At 55.3% G+C, this 21,674-nt stretch overlaps 1 protein-coding gene and 1 long non-coding RNA gene across 14 annotated transcripts in view; both read right to left on the bottom strand.

Moving 5' to 3' along the window:
• Positions 1-5,113: 5,113 nt before the first annotated feature.
• LOC127585227 (uncharacterized) lies at positions 5,114-9,124 on the bottom strand. The gene is made up of 2 exons (XR_007958479.1): positions 8,700-9,124; positions 5,114-8,630 (listed from the first exon to the last, which is right to left on the bottom strand). It is a non-coding gene; the product is annotated as an uncharacterized LOC127585227 (long non-coding RNA).
• Positions 9,125-9,430: 306 nt separating this feature from the next.
• The window catches only part of lingo1a (leucine rich repeat and Ig domain containing 1a), a 369,834-nt gene continuing 357,590 nt past the window's right edge, over positions 9,431-21,674 (bottom strand). For all 13 annotated transcript variants that reach the window (XM_052042518.1, XM_052042514.1, XM_052042519.1 and 10 more), the window contains one exon: positions 9,431-11,415. In XM_052042518.1, coding sequence (XP_051898478.1) covers positions 9,564-11,405 — 1,842 coding nt within the window. In that variant the 5' untranslated portion in view covers positions 11,406-11,415 and the 3' untranslated portion in view covers positions 9,431-9,563. The remainder of the gene's footprint in view (positions 11,416-21,674) is intronic.

Raw genomic sequence — 21,674 nt, 5'->3', positions numbered from 1 at the left:
ACCCCTCGAGTTGCAGGTCCATCAGCGTACCCTCCTTCTCTGTCTCTCTGCCATGAGGCTGGTCTTTGAAGGCTCCTTCCAGACCAGACTTCACTGAACACCTCACGAGAAGGCGTGCTGTCTTTGACTCCCACTTCTCGGGCGACCCCCTTGTGTTCTCCTGACAGAGGAGACGGCTTTGCCCACATCCCACTGTAACCCTAAGGAGGTGAAGCCCTCCTGCTTCCTTCTCTAGTTGGCTCAGGACCGACGGAATGAACCCCAGAAATGCTTGTCCTCCAGCAGCCAGTTGTTAAAATGCCAGTACACGGACCGCAGCTGTGCAGAGGGATGAGCTCCACCTGTACCGGGTGTGGCCCAAGCACAGCGCCAACCCCATGAAGACCGCTGAGATGCAACAGCCTAAGTACACAGATGATTAATTAGAGAGCCCCCTCCTCCAGATCTCCAGGTGAAGGTGCCGGGTTTGGGACAGACCTCCAGGTGAAGGTGCCGGGGTTGGGACAGATCTCCAGGTGAAGGTTCTGGGGTTGGGATGGATCTCCAGGTGAAGGTGCTGGGGTTGGGATGGATCTCCAGGTGAAGGTGCCGGGGTTGGGATGGATCTCCAGGTGAAGGTGCTGGGGTTGGGACAGATCTCCAGGTGAAGGTGCCGGGTGGGGACAGACCTCCAGGTGAAGGTGCTGGGGTTGGGATGGATCTCCAGGTGGTGCTGGGGTTGGGACAGATCTCCAGGTAAAGGTGCTGGGGTTGGGATGGATCTCCAGGTGAAGGTGCCGGGGTTTGGACAGACCTCCAGGTGAAGGTGCTGGGGTTGGGATGGATCTCCAGGTGAAGGTGCCAGGGTTGGGATGGATCTCCAGGTGAAGGTGCCAACACCTGGCCACACCAGAGACTGGAGCGATCCCTCTCCCTGAGCTGAAATCCCCCACCCTGAGAATGATGGAGCTCCCAAGAGCACACACTCCTGGAGCGAAGCGCCCCCATACTGTGCTGGGCTTGGGGCGTACCTGTTCACAAGGTGCATCGTCACACCACCCGGACGCACGGTGAGGTGCAGTGAACACAGGCTCCTCATCCCAAAGACTGTAGCTGAACAACTCAGCTGGACATGGTGGAGCTAGCGTTGGCACTCCAGCAGCCAGCTGGTTTCAGTTACCTGCTCAGCCCAAACCACCCCCCTCCCCTCCGCTCCCCTCCCTTCCCCTCCTTTCCCCTCCCCTCCCTGGGGACAGGCAGGCTGCCTTCACTTCACACCTCCTTTGAATCCCATCACCTTGTAGGGAGAGATGGAGTCGCTCTATTGGGTGGGGGACCCCAGAGCCCCTGAAACAACTTTGATATCTGGTTCGGCTGCCTGAGGGAGGGGCCTTCACCAGGACAGCTCCCCCCCCCCAGGCAGGTGTCCTGGACCTGGAACTGGGGTGGAAGGGAGCTCAGTGTCCCAGCTCCCCCCAGAATCAGGCAGCCCCCTCCCACTCCCGTTCCCCCCTCCCTCCCAACTCCACCCCCCCACCAGCCTCTCCCTCCCTCCCCTGACAGTCCAAACACAACATGCACCATGCTGACACCCACCTCACAGAGAAGCCCCGGATCTCTCCTGGGGCTGGCGTCCTTCCCCACTCACCAAGGGTGGGACATTCCCGTTTCCCGTCCCCTCTCCAGTCGCTAGGGCAACAGCCTCACCTTCTGTCCGACACTCGGGAGTTGCAGCTCCAGCTGCCTCCCACTGATTGGTCAGAGGGTGGGACAGAGCACAGGTATTTGGGAAGGGGCAGGTGGGACAGGTCCTGCCCACAGTAAATCCCCCATGAAGTCCCAACAGTTGGGGGAGTTTGTCTGGCAACAGAGGTGGCCATTCAGCCCATGGTGATCATGCCAGCTCTCAGAACAAGTTCTCCAATTCCGTCATTGCCTGCTCCTCAACCCCTGTAACCTTTCCCTTTCAATTCCCTCCCCGATTCTCTTCAGACGATTACCCACCTGCTTCACTCCCCTTCCAGACAGCACGTTCTGGCTAATCTGTGATGTGACACCGGTTTCCTTGTACCACCTGGTAGTTGTGCCACTGACTCCATGTTCTCTGGTCACTGACCCTGCGGACGGTCTCTCCTCGGTTGCTCCAGGAGGTGGGGGCTGACCCTGCGGACGGGCTCCCCTCGGTTGCTCCAGGAGGTGGGGTGTGGTGGGACCTCCTTGGATACGTCACCTCTCATTGCTCCCACCTGCACAGCCTTACAGTTTCCACTTCAGGGATGGTTCAGTTGCTGTGGAGATGGTCCAACAGGTGATCAGCAGATTGGCTCCTGAGGAGAGAACGAGCAGGTTGGAGCAGTGAAGTCTCATTGAAACGCTGCAGAGTCTGAGGGATCTTCACAGGTGAACCCTGAGCACATTTCCAGCACTGATCACTGCCTGGATCCAAGGGACGAGGAGGATATCCCTTCTTGGAGGGTGAGAAACCTTTGTAATGTTTGATCCAGGGAACCAAATCTCTGAATTTGTTCCTGATGGAATAGAAGTTGGGATGTTATGTTGCGGTTTTACAAGATGTTGTTGAGGCTGCATTTGGAACATTGTGTTCAGTTTTGGTCTCCCTGCCTTAGGAAAGATGCCATTAAGCTGGAAAGAGTGCAAAGAAGATTTACGAGGAGGTTGCCGGGACTCGAGGGACTGAGTTATGGAGAGAGGTTGGGCAGGTTGGGACTGATTTCATTGGAGCGCAGGAGAATGAGGTGTGACCTTATAGAGGTGTATAAAGTCATGAGGGCCATCGATAGGGTGAATGCGCACAGTCTTTTCCCCAGGGTTGGGGATTGAGGACTAGAGGGCACAGGTTTAAGGTGAGAGGAGAGAGATTTACTAGGAACCTGAGGGACAACTTCTTCACCCAGAGGGTGGTCAGTAGATGGAATGAGCTGCCAGAGGAAGGAACTCAGACAGGTACATGGGTAGGAAAGGCTTGGGGGAGACACGGAGACGGCAGACGTTGGAATCTGGAGCAACAAACAATCTATTGGAGGAACGCAGCGGGTTGAGCAGCGTGTATAGGGGAGAGGAACTGTTGACGTTTGGGGTCGAGACCCTGCATCAGGACGGAGAGATTCTCTCGGTGAACACCAGGGCATTGACGCAGGGTTTTGACCTGAAATGTTGACAATATTTTCCTCCTACACATGCTGCTCGACCCGCTGAGTTCCTCCAGCGCAAGGTTCACAGGGATCTGGGCCAAACACAGGCGAATGGTTTAGATGGGAATCTTGGTCAGCATGGTGCAGTTGGCTAATGGGGTGTATGACTCTGTGGGACTGGCTCCACAGGGAATTTGGGTTCTGGGGAACAGGCAGGAAGGTAGGACTGATCAGCCTGACAGTACTGACTGATGCAGCAGGTTCAGTCTCCTGATGTTCTCCTGCTGGTGATGGGTGGGTCAGACTGCTGCCTGGTGGCTCCAGGGGGTGGGGCCCCTCTGTGGACAAGGCCATAGGCAGCTGGTCCCCAGCAACACCCTCATGTCCCTGCCACAGTGCGGGTTCCACCTGAGAAGGCAGCTGCCCACATGGAACCTCTGGCACAGAGAGGATAGTGCAGGTCAGCTGAGCAACGCTGCTCTCCACACAGCCCACCGTCCTCCTGGGGTGTTGAAGACAAGCCAACCTCCCCAGAACCCAAGGTGTCTGCCCTCCCCCACCCCGGGCCAGGACCCACCTCCTGCTCTGGCACAGCTGTGGTGGGCACAGGCAGGTCCTGGACTCTCCACATCCCAAGCAGTGATGGGCAGCCTGGCACTCCCAGGATTCCACAGCTTCACTCCGAGAGAGTCTGGCGAGAGGGGGCTGTTGAGGAGACGGGGGTTCCATAGACCGGAGCAGAACTGGAGATGGCCAACATCCATAGCTGCCCCCGCCGGCTCTCCAGCCCTGTCCGCATAGTGTGGGGATGGTCACCGGAGACAATGGGAACTGGATCGGAACGTCCCGTTTTATCTCGGGAACAGACTCTTTGTGATAAAGGACACGAGATAGATGGTGTGCAACATCCAGACTATGACCCCATATTAATGCAGAACAGTGTGTTACACATTAAGATCCCACACTGATCTGGGACAGTGTGTTACACAGTAAGATCCCACACTGATCTGGGACAGTGTGTTACGTGACACAGTGTTGGAGCAGAACACATGTTAGAAATGTTGCAGCACAATGACCTTCGACAGAACATGCCGCATGGGACACAGTGACCCGGGACAGTCCAGCCCATTCCACTGCATCACGTTGAGCGTGAGTGGTGACCGTCCCAGCGCTGTATCCCAACGGTGGGGAAGTGTATCCCACACTGATCCCGACCAATCCCCAACAGTGGGGAAGTGTATCCCACACTTATCCCGACCAATCCCCAACAGTGGGGAAGTGCATCCCACACTGTTCCCGACTAATACATCACAGCGTGAATTTCCGGAACAGGAGGTTCAGGTTGATCTGCGCAAGGACATGGGGACATGGGCCACAGGTCCAACGGATGGTTTTTGTGGAAAGTACAACACACACACTCTCTCTCTTACACTCTCTCTCTCTTTCTCTCTCACACACACATAGACACAGACATACACACTCACACATACATACACACTCACACACATAGACACGGACACAGACACACATAGACACATAGACAGACAGACAGACACACACACACAGACAGACACAGACACACACCCACATGCAGACACACATACACACATATACACACATACGTAAACATATACACACAAATGCACACGCACATCACACACACACACAAACACACACATTCACACACGTGCACACATACATACACACACATACACACACGTGTGCACAAGGATGTATACCGATGTATATACACACAGTGCACACTCACACACAGTGCACACACACAGTGCACACACACACACAGTGCACACAGTGTACACACACACACTGCACACACACACAGTGCACACACACACAGTGCACACTCACACACAGTGCACACTCACAAGCACATTTACCGCTGGGCCGGAGGGGTACTGATGCTGGAGTCGAGAGCCTGTCTCACATTGTCCAATAAAAGATGAGTTCAGCAGCTGGCAGCATTGAATATAAAACCCGCATTGCACCTTTATTAATGAACTGTAATTATTCTCCTGTTTATTGCACAAAAAAAAACTTAAAGAGGCTTTGAGAAAAGTCTTCAATGCAACACTTCACTCTGGATCCCACACATTGTACAAAACTTGTCTTTCTGTGGCGATGTTTCTGACGGTGGAGATGCTGGGTCAGGGGTCAGAGTTAGAGAAAACACCAGAAAACCTCAGCTTTTCTTGTTTAATATAAAAACATCATGGAAGTTCAGTGAAGGAAAATTCCATATATATATATATTTATACTTCTCTTACACAAAGGCGACAGCATCACTGCCTCCCACATACCAGCGGTTTTCCTTGTCACCTGTTTACCTTCCCACCCTCCCAGCCCCAGGTTTTGTGCTCAGAATATTCTGATAAAAATGCTGTCTTGTAATATTTACAGCTCGAGAGAAGGGTGAGCATTTCCCCTGCCTTTGTCTAGCCCGCTAGGCTCTCCAAGCACCAGGCTCTATAGCTGAGCCTCTGTGCACACTTGGGGTGATGGCTAGGGATGGACACTGGGCAGGGATGGACATTGGCCAGAGATGGACACTGGGCAGGGATGGACACTGGGCAGGGTTGGACATTGGCCAGGGATGGACACTGGGCAGGGGTGGATGCTGGGCAGGGATGGACACTCGGGCAGGGATGGACAATGAGCAGGGATGGACACTGGCCAGGGATGGACGCGGGGCAGGCATGGATGCTGGGCAAGGATGGACACTAGCCAGGGATGGACACTGGCCAGGGATGGGCAGTCACAGACACAGGTGCCACACCGTGCGCCCAAAGTAAGTTCTGAAAAGGTACGGTTACGATTGGTGGGAATGCTGAACTCTGTGACGTTCGCTTGGGGGAAGGCCTGCTGGTGTTGGGCATGGACCGTGAGTGTGAGGCTGAGATAGGCTGCTCGTGGCCCGGTATTGGGGGCTTCGAGATATCCCTCCACACTGTGTCAGGGAGGACATGCTGAGGTGGGAGGGTGGGTGAATATTCCAGAGTTCAGCTCAGCTCTTCACTGTCTTGTTAATTGATGTATAACATATTATGTATTATGCCCTCTTCATGTTACTACCATTGGGGAGGATGTACAGGAGCCTGAAGACCCACAATCAACATTTTAGGATCAGCTTCTTCCCCTCCGCCAGCAGATTTCTGAACGGTCCAGAACCCATGAACACTACCTCATTATTCCCCTTTTGCACTATTTATTTATTTGGTAATGTATAGTAATTTTTATGTCTTGCACTGGCAATAACCTTAACGGGAGGCTTTAAAGGGCGATGTGTGCGCTGTGGACTGTCTCCACTGGACGGTCACCCAACTGACCAGCCCTGTCCGTCCACGCCCAATTCCTCAATGAGTCTCGCCCAATTTTCCCTCAGGGTGCAAGTGTTGGGGGTGCACACAGATTGTGGGAGGGGATTCAATGGGTGGGGAGGATCTGTGATGGGACACTGCCCCTGGGAGTCTCATTCGCTATTGTAAGACCAGAGACACTTTAAATCCTGTCCATGTACTCATCCTAACTCACCCAGACCTGCCTTCCAGCATCTCACCCTGGGGAAGTCTGTCACAGCATCCCCCTGGGCCCTGGTCAGCACTGAGCCCCAGTCATCTCCCTGCCCTGGTGCTGAATGTTCCCAGGTCATCTCCCTGCCCTGGTGGCAAAGGGTCTCAGGACATCTCCCTGCTCTGGTGGTGAAGGGTCCCAGGACATCTCCCTGTCCTGGTAGTGAAGGGTCCCAGGACATCTCCCTGTCCTGGTGGTGAAGGGTCCCAGGACACTCCCCGCCCTGGTACTGAAGGGCCTCAGGACATCTCCCTGTCCAGGTGGTGAAGGGTCCCAGGTCACCTTCCTGCCCTGGTGGCGAAGGGTCCCAGGACATCTCTCTGTCCTGGTGCTGAAGGGTCCCAGGACATCTCTCTGCCCTGGTGGTGAAGGGTTCCAGGACATCTCCCTGTCCTGGTGGTGAAGGGTCCTAGGTCACCTCCCTGCCCTGGTGGTGAAGGGTCCCAGGACATCTGTCTGTCCTGGTGCTGAAGGGTCCCAGTCAACTCCCTGTGCTGGTGGTGAAGGGTCCCAGGTCATCTCCCTGCCCTGGTGGCGAAAGGTCCCAGGACATCTCCCTGCCCTGGTGGTGAAGGGTCCCAAGACATCTCCCTGCCCTGGTGCTGAAGGGTCCCAGGACATCTCCCTGCCCTGGTGCTGAAGGGTCCCAGGACATCTCCCTGCCCTGGTGCTGAAGGGTCCCAGGACATCTCCCTATCCTGGTGGTGAAGGGTCCCAAGACATCTCCCTGCCCTGGTGCTGAAGGGTCCCAGGACATCTCCCTGCCCTGGTGCTGAAGGGTCCCAGGACATCTCCCTGCCCTGGTGCTGAAGGGTCCCAGGACATCTCCCTGCCCTGGTGCTGAAGGGTCTCAGGTCATCTCCCTGCCCTGGTGGTGAAGGGTCCCCAGTAAGTGTCGGGTGGAAGCTTTAGGAATCCATTCAATGACCTTCAACCCTTCCAGTGTGTTTCAGTGGAAAGATGTCAGAAAAACTGAAAATAAATAACTGGAGTCCCGTTGACCATGGTAACTGTGGGGCTGTTACTGGACTGGTAACCATGGTAACAATGGGGCTGTTAATGGACTGGTAACCATGGTAAGTATGGGGCTGTTACTGGACTGTTAACCATGGTAGACACAAGGGACTGCAGACACGGGAATCTGGAGCAACAAACAACCTGCTGGAGGAGCTCAGTGGGTTGAGAACCTTCTGGGGGGGGGGGTGCGGGGGATTGTCGGCCATTCCTTTGCCTCTGCAGATACTGTTCCCCCACAGATTGTTTTTGGTAACCATGGTGACCTGGTACTGTTACTGAGTGGTGACCACCGTGACCTGGTCCTGCTACTGGAGTGGTTAATCCCGAGCCCTGGTTGACCAATCCAGAGGTGCATGGTCCAATCCCAAATGGCAGCTGTGGGATTTGAGTTCAGTTATTTCACTAATCCGGGAATTTAGAACAGTCAGTCTGGGTTGGGGTCCAGGGGATTCCTGGGTTGTGTCAACAACCCACCTGGTCCAGGAATGGCCTCAGGAGAGGAAACGTCCATCCTCAGCCATCTGGCCCCGAGTAACACAATCCGTGGGCTTCGGCTCAAGGTCAGTGAGAGGGGAGAGCTGCCAACTCTGCCCCACCACAGCCCCAGAAAGCACATAAAGGGCTGTTCTCTAATTCCAGTCTCTAGTACATGGAAATCTAATGATTCCAGTCCAGATGAAGGGGTTCATTCCAAAACCTCGACAGTCCATTTCCCCCACAGACACTGCCCGACCCACTGAGTCCCCTCAGCAGTTTGTTTTTTTGCTCCAGATCCCAGCGCCTGCAGTCTCCAGGTCTCCAGCTCCCTGGTTATGGGGTCTCCAGCTTGCTGTCTCTGGGGTCTCCACCTCCCTGGTTATGGGGTCTCCACCTCTCCGGCTCTGGGGTCTCCACCTCCCCGGCTCTGGGGTCTCCACCTCCCTGGTTATGGGGTCTCCACCTCTCCGGCTCTGGGGTCTCCACCTCCCTGGCTGCCTCGGTTAGTTTGTCGCTTTGGAGAATTGTGTGCAGTTGTGGTCGTCCCGTCACAGGGAGGGTGCGGGGGCTGTGGAGAGGGTGCAGGTGAGGTTCAGCAGGACGCTGCCTGGGTCAGAGGTTGGACAGAGTTGGGTTTTCCCTGGAGCGGCGGAGGCTGAGGGGAGACCTGATAGAAGTGTGTAAAATGATGAGAGGCACCGTTTTGCTAGGTGGAAATGTCAAGTGCTGGAGGGCGGAGGTTGACGGTGAGGGGAGCGTGAGAGGAGGGGTGAGGGGCAAGTGTTTTACACGGAGAGCGGTGGGTGCCTGGAACGGGCCGCCGGGGGTTGGGGGGTGGTGGAGGCCGGACACAGGAGCAGGCAGCGCAGGGAGGGATACAGACCAGGATTAGTTTAAATTGGCATCATGGTCAGCACAGACGTGGTGGGCCGAAGGGCCTGTTCCAGTGCTGTTCTGTGTTCCGTGTTGCTCTCCTGCTGTCGGTCCGGGGTGTGTGGGTGCAGCGCTGACCGTCCCGGGACAGTGAGGGTCGGGCCGAGGCAGCCTCATTCCCCGGGCACACTCGGCAGCAGGGACCGGGTCCGCTCCTACCCGCCGCGGCGCAGCGGGGGGATCGGACCGAGCGGCGGCGGACAGGGACCGTCCCGGGACAGTCCCGGCCCTGGGCAGGGGGGTGGGGGGAGCGCTCACCCCCTCGGCGTGCGGAAACACTTCACACCTTCACATAGAAAAAAGGAGGCGTCCGTCCGCTCTCGCATTCCAACTAACTACATACAACGGGCTTGCTCAGACCCGTTGCAGGGAGTCCGGGGGCGCCGGCGGCTCCCGCGGCTCCGGCCGCCGCAAACCCTAAATCATCTTCATGTTGAACTTGCGCGGGGCGTCCGCCGCGCCCATGCCCGCGTCCGACTTGCGAGGCACGTACTCGATCTCGATGTTGTGTTTGGTGTTGCCCTTGCCTCTGCTCCAGAGGAAGAGGAGGACCAGGCAGAAGAGGACCACCCCCAGGAAGGAGATGAAGCCCATGGTGGTGGCGATGATCAGAGTCTTGATATCAAAGGGGAAAGGCACAGAGGCGCGCGTATTGTTGGCGTTGCTGCCGTTCGGCTGGTTGGTGATGAACGCGAAGGTTTTGTTGGGCCCTTGGCCCCATTCGGGCGAGTAGCCGCGGACCAGCAGGCTGGCGCTGGCCGTGTCGTTGCCGCCCGCGTTCATGGCCACGCACTGGTAGGTGCCGTTGTCCTGCAGCTGGGCGTAGCGCACCTCCAGCGTGCCGTCCGGGAAGACGGTGAGCCTACCGCTGCTGCGGCCCGAGATCTGCCGCTTCCTGGGGGACACCCACATGATGACGGGCGGGGGGTCCCCGTCCGCCCGGCACTCGAAGTGCACGGTGTGGCCCTCGTCCACCTGCACCCTCTGCGGCGTCTTGTCGCGGATGCGCGCCCGCCGACACGTGAAGTAGTTGGGCAGCAGCACGTCGGGGAAGTCCTTGAACTCCTTGCCCTGCACCAGCTCGGGCGAGGCGCAGGTCGGCTGCTGCCGGTGGAAGTTGAGGCGCCAGCGGCGCCTGAAGACCCAGAGCAGCCGGCAGTCGCAGGCCAGCGGGTTCCTGTCCATGATCAGCGTCTCCAGGTTCCCCACCGAGTGGAAGACGCTCTCCTCCACGGTGCTGAGCTGGTTCCCCGACACGTTGAGCAGCCGCAGGTGGCTCAGCCCCCGGAAGGCGTACGGTTCCAGCGCGGTGAGCCTGCCGCCCGCCAGGTGGATCTCCTGCAGCCGCAGCAGCTCCTGCATCATGTGGCCGTGGATGGTGGTGATGGGGTTGAAGGAGAGGTTGAAGTACTTCAGGTAGACCAGGTGCCGGATGGCCACGTAGGGCACCGAGCTGAGGTTGCAGCTGGCGATGGTGAGCGAGGTCAGGTTCAGGCCGTACAGGCAGTTGGGCGCCAGCGTGTCGAGGAAGGGCCAGTGAGAGACCTCCAGCACCTTCAGGCGGTACAGCCGCTTGAAGGAGTAGTTCTGGATGGCGTTGATATTGAGGAAGCGCAGCCGGAGCTCGATCAGACCGTGCAGGTGGCTGAGGGCCTCGGTGGGCACCGTGGTCAGGTTGCATTTCTCCAGGGTGAGGTGCTCCAGGCTGTGCAGTCCGTTGAAGGCGCGGTGCGAGATGTAGACCAGGTCATTGTCCCCCACCTCCAGCGAGCGCAGGTTGTACAGGTCTTGGAACATGTAGTCCAGCAGGATGACGATCTTGTTCTCGCTGATGTCCAGCTGCGTGAGGTTGTTGAGGCCGGTGAAGACGCCCAGGGGGATCAGCTTCAGCCGGTTGCTCCGCAGGCCCAGCGAGCGCAGGTTGAAGAGGTTGCTGAAGGCGCCGGGCTCCACCGTGGAGATGATGTTCTCGTTGAGCTCCAGGTCCTCCAGCAGCGGGTAGGCGGAGAACTCATCCTGGTTCAGCGCCTTGATCCGGTTCTTGCTCAGGTCCAGCAGCCTGGTCTCGGTGGGGATTCCCTCGGGGACGGAGATGAACCGCTTCCGATGACATACCACGGATCTCTCCTGCGCCGAGCAGTCACAGCGAGCCGGGCAGCCGCTGGCGTGCCCCGATAACACTGCTCCCAGAATCAGCAACAGAATGGGCGGCCAGGAAGCCAGGCCAGGAGTCTGGGCGCTGGCCGCTGCAGCCAGCATCGTCCCTCACCTGTGGGCAGTGCAGAGAGGCAGTTAGTGAGGGCGCAGAGCGACCGGCGCCGACAGCGTTAACTCTGGGGCACAATTAACGGCCCCTGGGGCGGACAGGGTTAACGACACCAATTAATGGCCCCTGGGGCGGACAGGGTTAACTCTGCAGACCTGTCAGGGAGTGCCAGGCCGCTGAGTCTGACATCGGTGGTGGGGAGGTTACTGGAGGGGATTCTGAGGAACAGGATCTCCCAGCATTTGGAGAGAGAGGGTCTAATTAGGGACAGTTAGCACGGCTTTGTGCGTGGGAAATGGTGTCTCACAAATCTGTTAGAGTTTTTTTGAAGAGGTAACAAAGAGGACTGATGGGGGCAGGGTGGTGGATGTTGTCTACATGGACTTCAGCAGAGCCTTTGACAAGGTCGCACGTGGCAGGCTGTTCTGGAAGGTGAGACTGCATGGGATCCAGGGAGAGCTGGCTAAGTGGATACATAATTGGCTTGGTGGTAGGACAATGGTGGAAGATGGTTTCTAGGACTGGAGGCCCGTGACCAGTGGTGTGCCACAGGGGTCGGCGCTGGGACCTTTGTTAGTCATTATTTATAGAAACGATTTGGATGTGAATGTACAAGGTATTGTTAGTAAATTTGCAGATGATACTAAAATAGATGGTGTCATAGTCAGTGAAGAAGGTTATCAAAGATTATAGGGGATCTTGATCAGAGGGGTAACTGGGCTAAGGAATGGCAAATGGTGTTCAATCCAGCTGTGCAGTGTTGCATTATGGGAAGGAGGTATAGGCAATGGTCTACAGTGTGGTAGAACAGAGGGACGTAGGGGTACAGGTACATAGTTTGTTGAAAGTGGCGTCACAGGTAGACAGGGCGGTGAAGGTGTTTGGCTCACTGGCCTTCATCAGTCGGGGCACTGAGTACAGGAGTCGGGATGTTATGTTGCAGTTGTATGAGAAGTTGGTGAGGCCGCACTTGCAGCGTTGTGTTCGGTTCTGGTCGCCCTGCTACAGGAAAGGTAAGGAAGCTCCCATTAAGCTGGAAAGAGTGCAAAGAAGATTTGTGAGAATGTTGCCAGAACAGGGCCTGAGTTATAGGGAGAGGTTGAGCAGGCTTGGACTTTATGCTTTAGAACATCGGAGACTGAGGGGTGACCTTATAGAGGTGTATGAGATCATGAGGGGCAGGGAGAAGGTGAATGCACTCAGTCTTTCTCCCAGGGAAAGGGAACCAAAAACTAGAGGGCACAGGTTTAAGGTGAGAGGGGAGAGATTTAATAAAGGATGAGAGGCAACTTTTTCACCCAGAGGGTGGTCCGTATATGGAACGAGCTGCCAGAGGAGGTGGTTGAGGTTGGTACATTAACAATGTTTAAAAGACACCTGGACAGGTCGATGGATAGGAAAGGTTTAGAGGGATATGGGCCAAACACAGGCAAATGGGACTAGCTTGGTGGGCACCTTGGTTGGCACAGACCAGTTGGGCCGAAGGGCCTGTTTCTGTGCTGTAAGGGAGGGTGCAGGCTGAGCCTCTGTTTCAGACTGACACCGAATTTTACCTGTCTTATTCCTTGAGCATTGGGTATGTGGCCCGGACAGGCGAAGGTACAGCCCTGTGTGGTGTGACGGTGGGTGGGGAGCGGGCTGGTCACCAAAGGGCTATCACAGCTGGGTTAAACCGAATGGCCACATCACTGCATCCACTTCCGGTTACAGAAGATGACCACAGGACCAGACCGGGTGACCTCAGCCCCAAGCCCCAGGACACCGCCTCACTGATGGGGTACAACACAGGGCGAGGCTATTGGTGGAGCCCAGCCCACCCTGCCACTGCTGATTGGTTCCACTTTCCACCCGGAGCCCTGCAGGAACAGTGACCATTCCCAGCGGCCAGTCACCGGGGTCCCGTTCGGGAGGTCCGGCATTGACGGAGCACTTGTACACAGGACCAGGATCAGGACCACTGACAGGTCGAGACCTCCCTCTCCTGCCCCCACTGTTCCCCACCCCCACCACATCCTCTCCCCCCCCCACTGATCCCCACCATGTCCTCTCCCACCCCCAATGTTCCCCACTCCCCACCACGTCCTCTCCCACACTCAGTGGAGCAGGTCAAATGCTGGAGATTCAACCTGAAATCAATTGTCCAGGAGGATTCCCGACAGTGTTACACCATAAGACCATAAGACACATTGGAGCAGAATGAGGCCATTCGGCCCATTGAGTCTGCTGCACCATTCGATCATGGCTGATTTATTTTTCCCTCTTAACCCCATTCTCCTCCCCATAACTTCTGACACCCTTACTAATCAAAAACCTATCAACCTCCGCTTTAAATATACCCAATGACTTGGCCTCCACAGCTGTCTGTGGCAATGAATTCCACAGATTCACCACCCTCTGGCTACAGAAATTCCTCCTCATCTCCGTTCTAAAGGAGATTCTATTCTGAGGCTTTGCCCTCTGGTCCTAGACTGTCCCAGCACTGCAAACATCCTCTGCACAGTTGGAACCCTTCCAGTAATAAAGAAACGTCGACAATTCCTCTCCCCCCACAGAAGCTGCCTGACCCACTGAGTTCCTCCAGAGATTTGTGTGTTGTCCAGATTCCAGCATCTGCAGTCTCCTGTGTCCACACATGGATTGTTCGCCTGGACACCAGGAGGTGGTGGGGACAGATCCGATTGTGGTGTTTAAGAGGCTGTTGGACAGACACATGAATGTGCAGGGAATGGAGGGAGGCGGATCATGTGCAGGCAGAAGGGATTTAGTTTAAATTGGCGTGGTGTTGTGCACAGACATGGTGGGCCGAACGGCCTGTTCCTGTGCTGTTCTGTTGTATGTTCTGTGGACAGGGCTCCAGTTCCTCAGGTGTCGCCTCCACACCTTGGCACATCTTCACCCGTTCACTGCGAACACACCCCACCGTACACTGGAGCTTGGATTGGAGAGTTTCCAGGGATCATTCAGCCCCAGACTGGGGAACGTGTTGCCGGCAGCGAGTGTGAAACCTGCAGGGACCAATCAGCAGCACCTTCCAGACCCGACAGCTGGGATAGAGGGCTTTCACCCGTGCAGAGCATGCTGGGGCAGTCGCCACTCCATTTCCCTGTGCGCGCAGAAACGTTTAAACGCAGCCTGAGATACTCAGGGTCAAGGGGACAGGAAGCGAAGCCTCGGCCGCAGCCGCAGGGTAACCGCGCTGAGTTACTGCCAGTTACCGTTCCGAATCTTCACTGATGCGGGAGCAGTGCAGGCGCTCCCTGCTGAACGCACCGAGCGACTGGCAGCAGGGTTGGACCGACACCCAGGGGGGTGACACTGAGGTGCCAGTGGGTTAGCACTTTGGGACCAGTGAGCATAGATCGATTAGCTTTAAATCAGTTATGGAGAGGGACAGATCATGATTGCCTGAAAGTGGCTTCACAGGTAGACAGGTAACCCGTCCATACAGGTAACCCGTCCATACCTGAGCAAGTCCCATTTCCCGGCATTTGGCCACATCTCTCTGAACCTTAAACAAACCTGAATAAATGTCTTCTAAACGTTGTAACTTTATCCCTTCCTTTGGCAGCTCGTTCCATACACCCACTGTGTGGGAAACCCTGCCCCTATGTTCCTGTTAAATCTCTTCCCCCCCCCCCCCCCCAACCCACTACCTTAAACCTGTGCCCTCTAGTTCTTGATTCCCCAACCCTGGGGAAAGATTGTAACCACCCATAGAGGTTACAAGATGATAAGAGCCACAGATCGAGTGGACAGTCAGAGACTTTTTCCCAGGGCGACAATGGCCAACATGAGGGGACATAATTTTAAGGTTACTGGAGGAAGGTATAAGGGGGATGTCGGGGTAAGTTTTTACACAGAGAGCAGTGGGTGCGTGGAACGCACTGCCGGCAGAGGTTGTGGGGGCAGATACATTAGGGACATTTAAGAGACTCTCAGACACATGAATAATAGAGGAAAGGGAAGGGAGGGTTAACATTTGGGAGGGAAGGGTTAGATAGATCTTAGAGCAGGATAAAATGTCAGCACAACATTGTGGGCTGAAGGGCCTGTACTGTGCTGTAGTGTTCTATGGTCTATGTTCATCCACTGTATCTATGAAGCACTGAATCCCAAGGAGAAGAGGGATTTGAGAGACCTCCAGGTTAAGGCCAGTACTACAGGGAGGTGTGACTGGAGGAATGGAGGGGGTCTGTCTGGGCAGTGACCCCCCCGGTAGCACCACATTGACTGCTCGCTTCCCCCACACCTTCTGCCCGCCTGATGTGTGTGCATCTTCACTCAGGGAGCAGCAGCTGGGTGACTCTGAGGGGCATGGAGTGTGGTAGGAGAGTGTCTGCTGGCCCCTCCCTGACCTGGGTTGGGTGGGGCTGAGGAGTTCAGTCAGCACCAGACAGATCCAAGTGTCACAGAAGAAGCAGGAGAGGACAGGGGTGCCTGCATTATCCGTGTGGTCACTGTTACCACAGCCCAACCTGCTCTGTTACTTCCATCAGTCTGGCCCCTAAACAACCGAGGCAGAGGAGTTATTGCCCCAGACAGTCAGTGAGGGGTGCAAGGAGCCGCTGACATCCCCCAGCCAGCAGTTGCTGCGGAGAGTTCAGGAGGGACTGCCCCTGTCTTCACTACAAGGAGCAACCCTCTTCCCCTTCACTCCCACTGTACCCATTCCCAGTGGGCACAATCCCAACGGACCAAACCATTCCCTTCACTCCTGCCGTAGATCAAACCCTGGGAGGGTTGAGACTCACACTGTAACCCTTCAGGTTCAATTCAGCTCCAACCTCTTCACCCCCGACTGACGAAGGTTTTGAATTCCTGTGTGTTGAGATCTCCCTCATTCTGCTCCTGCCCCTTGTTCCACAGTTAGAGTGTAACTAGGCTGGAGTAATCCTCTGGCACAGCCCAGTGCACACAGGGCATCTGGCACTGCCCTCTGGCACAGTGCCAGTGTGATGCAGGATCCCAGTGGGCGCAGAGGGTGGGTTTGCCAGGGTTGGACTGTTGATTGTGTCACTGATGCCCTTCAGCTTCCACAGTGCCCCAGTCACCAGAGCCGGGGTACTGGGGAACAGTCTGGCTTTAATTAGTCAAATTTACATTTAAATGAGATCTATGCAGATTAATCATTAATATTTAATTCTTAATGGAATTTACAAATGTATTTAATTTTCCCAATGATTAGACTGAATGCTTTTACTGTTGGAAGATGAAGTGTAAATAAGCCATTACTATCAGAGGCCACCAACTCGCACTGAGGAGGCTCTTCCCTCCCTGATGCCCCTTTGCTAAGAACACAGGAGCAGAAGTAGGCCACTCGGCCCCTCCAGCCTGCCCCACCATGGTGACCACGGCCTCAACACCTCTTCCCCATTCCCCCTCTATTCCTCGATCTGTCAGATATTTATCCATCTCCACTTCCAATGATCCAGCCTCCCCCATCCTCGGGGGCAGAGAATTCCAGAGGTTCACCTCCCCCTGTGAGAAGGAATGTCCACCCACCTCAGCACTGGACGGCCGGCCCCTTGCTCCAGACTCTCCCAGCGGTGAAGAGGACACACGTCCTCAGTGCCCCCTGTGCAGGCTGTGGATGGAGGGGCTGTTGCTGGCCCGAGGCAGCCCCAGACCTGTGACCCGCTGACTGGCCCCAATGGGTCACTCTACTGAACACCTCGGTGCCTCGGAAGTCCCCTGACAGCCTTGCTGAATGCGTGAATTGAGGAGATGGAAACCAGCAAGAAAACAAGAGGAGGCCATTCAGCCCCTCAATCCTGTTCCGCCATCCAGTGAGAGCACAGCTGAGCTGTGACCCAACACTAGAGACCCACCAAAGCATCATGGCCCCAGCACTGCCTCTGGCCCATTGCCAGTGATCCAGTGATCTCTGCGGGGACAGTGGGGACAGTGTGGGTGGCGGGTTCCACAGTCAGACGTTAACTTCACAACAACCTATCAACCTCGGATTTAAATCATCAATCAGTTCCCAGCATCATCTGTGGGTGGATGTCCTGGACTTGTCCCAGTCTCGGTGTGTGCAGGGATGCATAACTTCACCCAGAAAGTCAGTGCCAGAGGTCTCCCTAACAGTAGAGCTAGGCTCTCTATCTCTCTCTCTCCCTCCTCTGTCTGTCTCTCCCCTCCTTCTCTCTCGATCTCCCCCTCTCCCACCGCTCCCCCCCATCCATTCCCCTTAAAGTAACTACCCTTACACCACATCTCCTCCAGAACTAAACCCCAACAGCACTGAAACAGCTGGGCGCTGTTACTGGGGGACTGGACCCTGTTCCCCCCACCACCGACACACAGTGATTGCAGCGTGCCCCATCTACAACCCACTGGTACAGCCTCCTCTGACAGCCCCCCCCCCCAACCATGACCTGTGACCTCTGCTACCAAGGTCAAGGGCAGCCGGTGCTGGGGTCACCACCACCTGCAGGTTACTGAGTTGTGCAGCCTCCTGACTTGGGAACACATCGCCACTGGGTCTACACCCTCCTCAATGCCACCGTGGGAGCACCTTCACCAGAGGGAGGCCGTTCACCACCACTCTCTCAGGGGCAGCTTGGGATCGGCAGTGAAACTCTCAGACCCCAAATTAATATTAAAATCCGTGGAACACGTTTTAGTTCCTGTAACCTCTCCTCGTTACCCAGAGTACAGGAGCTCGCTGTGACTGAGGTCTTCACGTCGAAGCAGGAACCGGAGGAGGATTCGGGGAGACCTGTGCCCGATATCCGCTGCCTGTGGACCTGGTTCCTGTCACTGACTCTGGAGACATTGAGGGGAGTGAAGTCCGCATCACTTTCCAAACACTCCTGTTCTGCACAGAGTGCTGGAGCTGCTCAACAGATGGAGGGAGAAACTGGAAGGTCATCGTCCTGAAACATTGGCCTTGCTTCTCTCTCCACACACGCTGCCTGACCTGCTGAGTATCTCCAGCCATTTCTCTTATGAATTCAGGTCTCCAGAATCTGCAGTGTTTTGCTCTTTGCCCTGCTGTACAATTGTCTCACTGCACGCCTCACGTCACTGGTGTGCCGAGAGTAACTCCATTTAACGTTGCAACGCTAACCAGCTGATTCAAGAAGAATTACTGTCAGACAGGCCTGTCACTGCAAATACCGATTAATGTTTCCCCAAACAGTTCCCATCCGCCGCCAGACCAGAGGACTGCCAACGGTTTCAGCTGTGTCCACCTGCCAGTGACACCCACACTCACTCCTTCACCTGCATTCCCAGAGATTCCCGAACTTACATTTCCACTCTCCCAACCAGAACACGCTCCAACTGTTATTTGTGGAAAGAAATTCCACAGCAGATTTAAGCTCAGCCTTTGGCGGTTAGCTTGAGGTTGTGCACTGAAGCTTCCGCAGAGAATTCCCCCTGTTCCCCAGTTATGTGCCAGAGGCAGTTCTCCAAACGTCTGAGGGATATTCCACATTCCAGATCAACGTGACGAGCAGCACACATGTGGCAAGTTCCCATGTGTGTGCATCCACACACTCATGTGTGTGTGTTTGTGCATAGGGGCAGGCGATGTGTGCGTGAGACTCCCTGTACTAGTGTGCACACTGCACTATGTGTGTGCGGTGTGTTTGTGCATAGGGGCAATGTGTGTGTGAGACTCCCTGCACTAGTGTGCACACTGCACCGTGTGTGTGTGTGTTTGTGCATAGGGGCAGGTGACGTGTGTGTAACACTGCACTAGTATGCACACTGGACCGTGTGTGTGTGCGGTGTGTTTGTGCATAGGGGCAGGTGACGTGTGTGTGACTCTGCACTATTGTGCACACTTGACCGTGTGTGTGTGGTGTGTTTGAGGGATGGGGGTGACGGATGGGCCGTTGAGCGCTGCAACTGGAAGACAAGATCTGAAACCTGCCAGGGGATGCATGAGGAACAAATGGTGCCGGGAACGTGGGACTGCAGGCCAGGCAGCGGTGCTGGGTCCAGCCGGGAATGTGGCCCAGGAATGAACGACACTGGAATGGCCGCCCTGTATACGTTCCGTTGGGCAGAGAGGGGGAGGCGCAGGTGGTACGGACGGGAGGGAATCCTCAACACCCCCAGACCCCATCATCTGATGGCGTCAGGTCAACAAAGGCAAGGCGACCTGCCCCTTCCCCAACACGTGCCCTGAATGGCTGTAGAGTACACCGCAGTCACCCGGCAACACCTCCCAACCCCAGCTCAACCCCAAGGACAAAGGCGACCTGTAGGTTCCCCTCCAAGTCACACACCCCCCTGACCTAGAAACAACTGACTGGGACAAAGCTGGAAGTCCCTCCCTGCCACCGCCCTGGGAAACACCCTCCACACAAGGTGGTACAAGGATGTAGCTCAACCCTCACCTAGGCCTGGCCAACGACTGATACGTCCCAGGCACGAATAAAACGTTGGAGTGAGAGGCAGTGATGCCCCCGGGGTGAGGGGTTATTGCCGGGTCTGTGACACATTCCCACAGAGCTGCTGCAGGGACACTGTGATGGTTTGACGGGAGTGACTGCCGGAATCAAAACAACTGATTGCTCTAATTCGTGTTGGCAGTAAAATCACTGATACTCCAAACCACAACCAGCAATCTACAAATTAAACGCCTGCAATTAAACCAATTAATTTAGCAATTATGGTGCAGGTAGTGTGCAGAGCAGTGACAGATGGGAGGGAGGGAATCTAGAGCTGCCTGGATCTCACTTCAATCACCCCCCGCTCCTGTGTGGCTGAGCTCCCCCTCCCATCCCTCTCACTGCGGTCAGTATGTGAGTGACTCCACACAGCGAGTCCGAACAGACAGCAAAATCACTGACAGCCCAGTGTGACCCTCACACAACAGACACACACACACATATACACACAACACACATACACAGACACACACACCAAACACACACACACCACACACATACACACCACACATACACACATACACACTAAACACACACCACATACGTACACACCAAACACATACACACACCAACCACACACACACACCACACACACACACACACCAAACACACACAACAAACACACACACCACACACACATGAACTCACACATACAGACAATTACACACATACACAGACATTCAATACACACACACACACACACACACACACACACACACACACACACACGTCCTTTCCAATACCAGTAGCAGGAACACCCCCCAACACCACCGACACCACCTCTGTCAGTGACCACCTTCGGGGCTCCACCCAATCACCCCAACACTTGGTTTATTTTGTCCTTTTGAAACATGAAACTTGCTTTATGTCTTGTTCTGAAAGGCCATTGACCTTCAGCGTCAACTGTTGTCTGTCCACAGAAGCTGCCTGGGTGCCGAGAGTTCCCAACATTCTCAGATGTTATCAGACTCTGCTCCTCCGGTAGCAATCGTCTTTGTAGCAGTTCCCTTGTACCATTTAAATCAAATCACAGCTCAGCCTTCTAGTTGTGGGGAGTAAGCCCTAGATAGTTTAGCCTCTCTTCACACTTTAATGCTGGGAGTCCTGGATGTGCTGGGACATCACACTTGTGTCCTCTCCAGGGTCAATGTCTGCTCTGCTCTGGGAGGGGAGGGTCAGAGGTTCTCCAGGACTCTGAGCAGAGAGTGTGCAGGATGAGATGTCCAGGCTTCAGGGAACCAGCACTGCTGCGAGGTTGTCCAATGAAGCAGAGGAGATGCTTTAGCCTTTGTGCTCTGTGCAAAATTGCTCAGAACATTTGATAAAGCTGTTACTAACTTTATTTTATAACTGATCTTTATTGCATTCCGAAGCAGTAAAGTAGTTTAATTGGTGCTTCCTCAGCTGAATTCTGCTCAGTCATGTGGCCAGGGGAGATCCACTCTCCACTGAAGTCCTGGCCTCTGGTGTTCAACTTGGGTGACCGTGACCTATCGAGATACAGCCTCCGTAAGGCGATCTGAGATACGGCCTCCGTAAGGTGATTCAAGATACGGCCTCCATAAGGCGATCAGAGATGCCAAGAGACAATACCAGTCCAAAATCGAGTCCCAGACCAGCCGGCAGTTGTGGCAGGGCTTACAGGCTGTAACGGGCTACAAAACAAAGTCAGGCAGCATCGTCAACAACAGCGCATCCCTTCCTGATGAGCTTAACGCATTCTATGCACGTTTTGAACAGAAGGGAAGTGGTTTGTCACCACCACCCTGACAGCCTCCGATGCACCTGAACCTGTGGTCACCATCAAGGACGTAAGATCAGTCTTCCGGAGAGTGAACCCGATGAAAGCATCTGGCC

This window comes from Pristis pectinata, chromosome 32, assembly GCF_009764475.1.
Source record: "Pristis pectinata isolate sPriPec2 chromosome 32, sPriPec2.1.pri, whole genome shotgun sequence".
In the NCBI taxonomy this organism is placed as follows: Eukaryota; Metazoa; Chordata; class Chondrichthyes; order Rhinopristiformes; family Pristidae; genus Pristis; species Pristis pectinata.
This window is presented reverse-complemented; position numbering and strand designations above follow the sequence as displayed.